This window comes from Corapipo altera, unplaced genomic scaffold (genome assembly GCF_003945725.1).
Source record: "Corapipo altera isolate COAL_440 unplaced genomic scaffold, ASM394572v1 200, whole genome shotgun sequence".
NCBI lineage: Eukaryota > Metazoa > Chordata > Aves > Passeriformes > Pipridae > Corapipo > Corapipo altera.
In genome coordinates this window covers 692456-700171 of record NW_020884992.1, presented here as the reverse complement: position 1 = coordinate 700171, position 7716 = coordinate 692456, and the positions used below count along the sequence as shown (strand labels likewise).

At 69.0% G+C, this 7716-nt stretch overlaps 2 protein-coding genes across 2 annotated transcripts in view; one reads left to right on the top strand and one right to left on the bottom strand.

The window, feature by feature from the left end:
• MIEN1 (migration and invasion enhancer 1) overlaps positions 1–4719 on the bottom strand; it is a 6675-nt gene extending 1956 nt beyond the window's left edge. The window contains exons 1-2 of the mRNA XM_027666405.1: positions 4683–4719; positions 133–326 (exon numbers count right to left, since the gene is read on the bottom strand). Of these exons, the coding sequence (XP_027522206.1) occupies positions 133–221 (89 nt within the window). The 5' untranslated portion in view covers positions 222–326; positions 4683–4719. The remainder of the gene's footprint in view (positions 1–132; positions 327–4682) is intronic.
• The window catches only part of GRB7 (growth factor receptor bound protein 7), a 7969-nt gene extending 321 nt beyond the window's left edge, over positions 1–7648 (top strand). Inside the window, 16 exon segments of the mRNA XM_027666404.1 lie at positions 1404–1436; positions 1438–1493; positions 3913–4069; positions 4156–4300; positions 4747–4903; positions 4985–5106; positions 5186–5263; positions 5353–5490; positions 5564–5674; positions 5798–5896; positions 6272–6352; positions 6424–6540; positions 6630–6690; positions 6780–6867; positions 7193–7286; positions 7376–7648. Of these exon segments, the coding sequence (XP_027522205.1) occupies positions 1404–1436; positions 1438–1493; positions 3913–4069; positions 4156–4300; positions 4747–4903; positions 4985–5106; positions 5186–5263; positions 5353–5490; positions 5564–5674; positions 5798–5896; positions 6272–6352; positions 6424–6540; positions 6630–6690; positions 6780–6867; positions 7193–7286; positions 7376–7522 (1684 nt within the window). The 3' untranslated portion in view covers positions 7523–7648.
• The last annotated feature ends 68 nt before the right edge of the window (positions 7649–7716 follow it).

Sequence of the window (7716 nt, the reverse complement as noted above, 5' to 3'; positions counted from 1 at the left end):
GCAGTCCTCACCCTAGTTCCCCCTCCTTCGCCCCAGTACCACCGCCCCTCCCGGGCCCCCCGCACCCCCGGGGGCCGGGGGATCCCCTGGAAGCCCGCGGTTCCCGCTGCCCCAGGCGGTGCTGGCTCTCACCAATACTCAACGACGATGCGGACCCGCCGTTCAGCGCCAGCACCGGCCTCTGCCCCGATCCCAGTCTCGTCCCCGTCCCCGCCGCTCATGGCCCCGCTCCCGCCGCGCCGCCGCTTCCGGGTTGCCGTCACGTGACGCGACCCCTTCCGGCCGCTCTGCGCCGCCGCCCCGCCTCGTCTTGTCTGCTCCGAGACCTCCGGAGGACCTGGAGTGACCCCGGTGACCCCCCGGGGAGGGGCCAAAAATGACCCTCAGTGACCCCCCACGGGGGACCCAAAGTGACCCCAGTGACCTCCCAGGAGGACTAAAAATGACCCGCAGTGACGCCCCAGTGTCACCTACACCCACCCCAGAGGGACCAAAAACGACCCCAGTGACCTCCCCTAGGGGACCCAAAGTGACCCCAGTGACCTCCCAAGGGATAAAAAATTACCCCAGTGACTCCCCAAGGGGACCAAAACTGACCCCCAAGTGACCCCTGGGGGACCCGGAGTGACCCCAGTGTCACCCAAACCCACTGCAGAGGGACCCAAAATGATCCTTGGGGGACCCACACAGGGGCCTGAAATGACCCCCCCAGGAGCTCTCTGGTCCCATGGGGGTCCCCACTGCTCTGTGGAACCCCACCCTCCCCTCAATACTCCCATGGGGGTCCTGTAGGGTCTTGTGCCCCCCCCAGACCCTGAGGAGTCACCCATGGACCCACAGGACACCCACAGGGCCCTCAGCATCCCCCTGGGGACCCCCAAAATCTCCCCGCAGCCCCCCTTCCATGGGGGGTCCCCACATCCCTCCTGCCACCTGCATGAGACCCCCACTAAAACCCCCCACCCCATGGAGTCCCTCCCACCTTTGCTGACACCGTGGGACCCCCCACCCTTTGTAGGATCTTTCCAGCCCCCCACACTGGGGGGACCCAGGGGAGCCCCGACCCAAACCCCACACCCTGGGGCTGGAGACCCCCATGGGGGTGGGCTGGGGCCCGCGGGACCCGCACCCCCAGGACATCCCGAGGGTCTCTGTGCTCCCCCCACAGGCCCTGTGTCCCCCCCAGCTTTGGCTGCTCCAGAGGTCATCCCAGTGCATTGTGGGAAACTCCCCATCCCCACCTCGGGGGGGTCGTGGTGGGTGGGTTTGTGGGGTCCAGCCTGCCGGGATCAGCACGGGGCCGGGCTGGGCACCCCCCCTCGGGTCCGGGGGAGCTGTGGGGGCCCCCCCGGGTGCTTTGGGGGCCGGGGCCGGGCAGCAGCCCCGGGGCGCGGTGATGTCAGGCGGGGGCGGGGGCAGGCGCAGGTAGATAAACCCGGGGAGAACAGGAATCCCCGGTCCGGCGGGAGGGTGGCGGGACGCGGCGGGCGCCTACAGGTAGGAGCAGGGCCGTGCCGGGGGCTCCTGGGGCCGGGGGGGCCGCTGCTCAGCCCGGGGGGTCAGCCCCATCCCGCCGGGAACGACCCTGGACCCCTCGTTGGGTCCCTGCCCCTTCCCTCCCTCCTGCCTTCCTCTCAGCTCTTCCTCCTCCTCTGCCACCCCGGTAGCTTCCCCACTGCCTCTGTGCCCCTGGGAGCCCTGTCCCCTTATTCTGGTGGCCCTGGGACCCCCTCCCTTAGCCCTAGTGGCCCTGGGACCTCTTCTTCTTATCCTGGTGGCCCTGGGATTCTATCCCTTATCCTGGTGACCCTGGAACTCCGACTCCTAATCCCGGGGGCCCTGGGACCCTTCCTGTAGCCCTGGTGGCCCCCAGACCCCACTCTACAGCCTCGACATCCATCTGCCCCCCAGTCCTGCTCGCCCTGGGTTGTCCCTTCATGGTGGTGGCCCTGGTCCCCCTGCTCCATCATCCTGGTGGCCCCATGGCCCAACCCAGTGGTCCTGACCCCCTCCAGTTCCCCACCCCATAACCCCGGTGGGCCCTGTCCCCTTCCCCCATAGCCCCTAGGCCCTGGGTCCCCCCGTTTGTCCCAGACCCCAGGGACACCCTGTGTGTCCCCCTGCCATGGTCACCACCCTGTCACAGCCCCCTCAGGGCCACCAGGGCAAGGCTGGCCCCGGGGTGACCTGAGGCCATGGGGATGGGCTGGGTTGGTGGCAGGGCTGTGTCCCCATCCCAGGGCCCCTCGGGGTCCCCATTTGTCACATCCCCCTGTGTCCCTGCGCCGCGTCCCACCATGGGCACCGTCACCCCACATAACCCCTGGCTGTCCCCATGGCCCCCCAGGGTCTGGCCAGGCAGGGGGACCTCGGCAGAGCCAGGGCAGGGAGCGGGGATGGAGTGGAGGGTGCTGGTGGGACACTGGGATAGGGATGGGGACACTGTGGGGACAGGGATGGGAGGGGATGGCATCGATCCTGCCCGGCCATGGACTTGGCCCCGGGAGCTGGCAGGAGGCGGGGATGGGCACGGGGAGGGGACAGAACGGGCTGGGCAGAGGCAGAGGGTGGATCATTAACCCGAGTCCCCGCAGCCTCCTGGGACGTCCCCGCCGGGGCCGCAGCCACCGAGTGCCACCAAGTGCCACCGAGTGCCACCGAGTGCCACCGAGTGCCACCGGTGCGGCCACAGGTGCCATGTGTGTGTTACGTGTGTGTTACGTGTGCCACGTGCTGCTCACTCCAGGGCTGGACCTGGAGTGTGGCCGGTGTCCGAGCCCCCCAGCGCTGTGGCACTGGCACCGGCGGGACCGGGGGGTGTCCCGGGGTTCCCCTGATGTGGGGGGCTGGCAGCGGTTCCCATGGCGGGCGCCGGCTCCCTCGCCCCCGGATGCCAGGGCGGTGAGGTGGAGCTGGGAGCGGCCGCCAGAACTGGTTTGGCCGGACCCGAGGAGGTGTCTGGGCTGAGCCGCCGCCGCGCTCCCGCTTCCTGCTCCCCACGGCGCCGGCACGGCTCAGCCTGGCACAGCCCGGCCAGGCAAAGCTTGGCCTGGCACTGCTCGGCCTGGTACAGCTCAGCCCAGCAAATCTCAGCCTGGCACAGCTCAGCCCAGCACGGCTCAGCTGGTGTCTCACGGTGCCCACAGACCCTCAGTGCTGACCTGGGGGCACCGTGAGGGTCCCTTGAGGGATGTGGGGGATTCTCAGCTGTCTCGTGGTGGGTTGTGCTCAGTACCAGTGTCACACCTCTGTCCCCAGCACCAGGACAGGTCTGGGGGGGACAGGGACACCCCAACCCTTGGCAGCCAGCTGGGGCTCAGCCAGCCCCCCTCGGGTGGGGGTCCTGTTTTTCTGGGCACTGTTAAAACACACCCTGGGTGGGTGCCAGGGGTGGGATCCCCTCAGCAGCACCACGGCACTGGTGGCGTGTGGCCCGTGTGGAGCCTGGCACAGCGTCCCATGGGGGCTGTCCACACCTGGTCATGGATCCCAAACCTGGCCATGGACCCCCAAACCTGGCCATGGATCCCAGACCTGGCCATGGATCCCCCAAACCTGGCCATGGACCCCCACACCTGGCCATGGATCCCAAACCTGGCCACAGATCCCCCAAACCTGGTCACAGATCCCTGACCTAGCCACGGATCCCAAACCTGGCCATGGATCCCCGACCTGGCCATGGATCCCAGACCTGGCCATGGATTCCCAAACCTGGCCATGGATCCCAGACCTGGCCACGGATCCCAGACCTGACCATGGATTCCCAAACCTGGCCATGGATCCCAGACCTGGCCACGGATCCCAGACCTGGCCATGGACCCCCAAACCTGGCCATGGATCCCCCAAACCTGGCCATGGATCCCCAAACCTGGCCCTGGAGCCCCGGGCAGTGTTGGACCCACTCTCTCCCCACAGATAATGCCATGGAGGGGGGAGCTCAGCAGAGCAGCCTCCGGGAGCCCCCCGGGCCGGGAGGGGTGGAGCAGGAGGGGCTCCCCAGCGAGTGGGATGGGGGCGAGGGGCTGCCCGAGGTCAAGCGTTCCCAGCCCCTCTTCATCCACGGCAACAGGTGGGTGGGGGTCTGGAGGGGGCTCGGAGGGTGCAGGGGGGGCACAGGGGGTGTCACAGAGCTCAACCCCCCCCCTGCGCCCGCAGCCGGACCCCGCCCCAGGAGGAGCCGCGCGCATCGTCGCTGCCCAGCATTCCCAACCCCTTCCCGGAGCTCTGCAGCCCCTCCAACTCGCCCATCCTCAGCAGCCCCGCCCTGGGGCAGGGACCCCCCCGCGAGGGCACCTCCCACGTGAGTTTGGGAAGGGGGGGCTGGGGAGGGGGGGTTCAGCACGGGGACAGGGACCCTCCCCCCCGTGAGGGTACCTCCCGTGCGAGTTGAGGGGCTGGGGAGGGGGTTTCTTTGTCCTGGGACAGGGACCCGCCTGCAAAGCTCCCTCCCACAGAAGCCAGGGGGACAGGGGGGCTGGGAAGAGGGGTGCCCTGGGACTCCACCCCTGTGAAGGCACCTTTCCACACGAGTCCGGGGAGATGGGGGGGCTCAGCTCTGGGGACAGGGACCCCCGACATGAGGGCACCTCCCACGTGAATCAGGAGTCTCATCCCTGGGGCAAGGACCAGCTCCCACACGAGTTCAGGGAACAGGGGAGCGGGCAGGCTGGGGGGGGTCTCACCTTTGTGTCTGCGGGGCCCCCCCCCCCGGGGGGGGGGGCCCTGACGCCCCCGGTGGTGCCGCAGGTGGTGAAGGTGTTCGGCGAGGACGGCGCCTGCCGGTCCCTGGAGGCCTCGGCGGGCACCACGGCCCGGCAGCTCTGCGAGACCCTGGTGCGCAGGACGCGGGCGATCCACGACCACAGCTGGGCCCTGGTGGAGCTGCACCCTCACCTGGCCCTGGGTGAGCCCTGAGGAGGATGGGGCACACGGGGGATGGGGGGGCACGGCCAGGGCTCCCCACTGACCCCCCGTGCCCCCCCAGAGCGGTGCCTGGAGGACCACGAGGCCGTGGTGGAGGTGCAGAGCTCCTGGGCCACCGGCGCCGAGAGCCGCTTCGTGTTCCGCAAGAACTTCGCCAAGTACGAGCTCTTCAAGAGCAATGTGGTACGTGGGCCTGAAGGGATGGGGGTGACCCCCACCCCAGCACCCCACGGGGCTCTGCTGACCCCCTCTGTGCCCCCAGCAGTCGCTGTTCCCTGAGGTGATGGTGTCCAGCTGCCTGGAGGCCAACAAGAGCATGGCACACTCCGAGCTCATCCAGGTACGGGGCACTGAGGGACTGAGGTGCCCCGGGGGTCCCGCCGTGCCCTGGGGACCCCGCCGTGCCCCTCAGCCCCCGTGTCCCCCCAGAACTTCCTCAACTCCGGGAGCTGCCCCGAGGTCCAGGGGTTCCTGCAGCTGCGGGAGCCCGGGCGCAAGGTCTGGAAGCGCTTCCACTTCTCCCTGCGCCGCTCGGGGCTCTACTACTCCACCAAGGGCACCTCCAAGGTGAGGGCACGGGGGTCTTGGGGTGGGGGGAGCATGGCCAGGGGCTGCAGCCTGACACCCCCCACCCTCCCAGGACCCCCGGCACCTCCAGTACTTCGCTGACCTCACCGAGTCCAACATCTACTACGTGACCCAGGGCAAGAAGCTCTACGGGACCCCCACTGAGTTCGGCTTCTGCATCAAGGTGGGGATGTCCCTGCATGGCTGGGGGGTCCTTCCCTGTGCCTCCCCCTGTCAGGGGGTCTCTGTGCCTCCCCCCACAGGGCCACCCGGGGCTGCCCCGTGATGGCTCCGGCCTCTCCCCCAGCCCCACAAGGTGCGGGGCGGCGTGAAGGGCCTGAAGCTGCTCTGCAGTGAGGACGAGCAGAGCCGGAGCTGCTGGATGGCGGCGTTTCGGCTCTTCAAGGTGAGCCCCGGCAGGATGGGACCGGCCCTGTGCCAGGGGGAGGCCGGGGAGAGGCTGGAGGGGAGGCTGGAATGATGCCAGAGGGATGCCGGGGGATTTCTCAAGGGTTACCAGGGGAATGCTGAGGTGATGCTGGGAAGATGCTGCGGGATGCTGGAGGGGATATGGAGGGATTCTAAAGGGATGCTGGGGGCTCGTCCCCATCCCGGTGCTGGAAGAGATTCGGGGTGGGTGTCCCTGTCCCCATGTGAGGTGGACACAGAGGTCCCCATCCCCACACTGGGGGGTTGTGGAGGTCCCTGTCCCCACCCTCACCCTGCAGTGGGACAGAGGCCCCACGGACCACCCCCAGCTGACAGGACCTTCCCCCCCCAGTATGGGATGCAGCTCTACCGCAACTACCAGCAAGCGCAGGCACGGCTGAGCCAACCCCCCTGGATCGGCCCCACACCCCTGGTGAGTGCCCCCCGCCCTCCGTGGGCCCTGGCCCGTGGGGACCCCCCTGGTGACCCCCCATTCCCACACAGAGAAGCGTCTCTGACAACGCCCTGGTGGCCATGGACTTCTCGGGGTGCACGGGCCGGGTGATCGAGAACCCCAGCGAGGTGCTGACGGCGGCCCTGGAGGAGGCACAGGCCTGGAGGGTGAGTTGGGGTGCCAGGGGAGGGTGGGGGGCGAGGGAAGGACCCCCCTGATCCCACCCTAACGCCCACCCCTTGCTCTGCACGGCCAGAAGAAGACGACGCACCGGTACAGCCTGCCCGCCGCCTGCCACAGCTCCCCACTCAGCGCTGGTGAGATGGGGGGGCTGCCCCTAGATGGGGGGGTTGTCCCTGCCCTGGGCAGGGGGTCCCCCCCGAGCCTGACGCCCCTGTCCCCACAGCCATCCACCGCACCCAGCCCTGGTTCCACGGGCGCATCTCCCGCGAGGACACCCAGCAGCTCATCGGCCGCCAGGGCCTGGTGGATGGGTACGGGACCCCGGGAGGGGAGGGAGGGGTCCCTGGGGCTTGGGGGGTGACATGGGACAGCAGGGGGGCACAGGAGCCCAAGAGTTACAGGCCCTGGGGCCCACGGGGGGATGCAGGATGCCTGTAGGGGTGGGGGAGACTTGCTGGGGGAGTGGGGGATCCCAGGGAGGGTGGGACTCCCCATGGGTTTGGGAGCTGGGGGTTTGGGGTTCCCAGAGTTCCCAGGGGGTACTGGGCCCCCAGAGTTCGTGGAGGGTATGTGGGACCCCATGGGTGACACAGAGGGGCCCGGAGCCAGCAGTGACCCCCCTCTTGGGCCTCGCAGCGTCTTCCTGGTGCGGGAGAGCCAACGGAACCCCAAGGGCTTCGTGCTGTCCCTGTGCCACCTGCAGCGCATCAAACACTACCTCATCCTGCCCGTGGGTGGGGGGCTCCAGGGGGGCTGGGGGAGGACAGGGGGACCCAGGGAGGCTGATCTGTGGGGTCCTGACCCGCCGCCCCCCGGCAGAGCGAGGAGGAGGGTCGGCTCTACTTCACCATGGACGACGGGCAGACGCGCTTCGCCGACCTCATCCAGCTCGTGGAGTTCCACCAGATCAACCGGGGCATCCTGCCCTGCAAACTGCGCCACTACTGCACCTGCGTGGCCCTCTGAGCCCCGGGGCACCGCACGCCCTGGCACAGCCTGGCACTGCTGGCACGGCTTGGCACGGCCTCGCTGCCGATATGGCACGGCTTGGCACAGCCCGGCACCGTTGGCAGGGAATGGATTGGCACAGCCTGGCACCACTGGGACGGTTTGGCACAGCCTGGCACTGCCAGTATGGCATGGCTTGGCACAGACCAGCA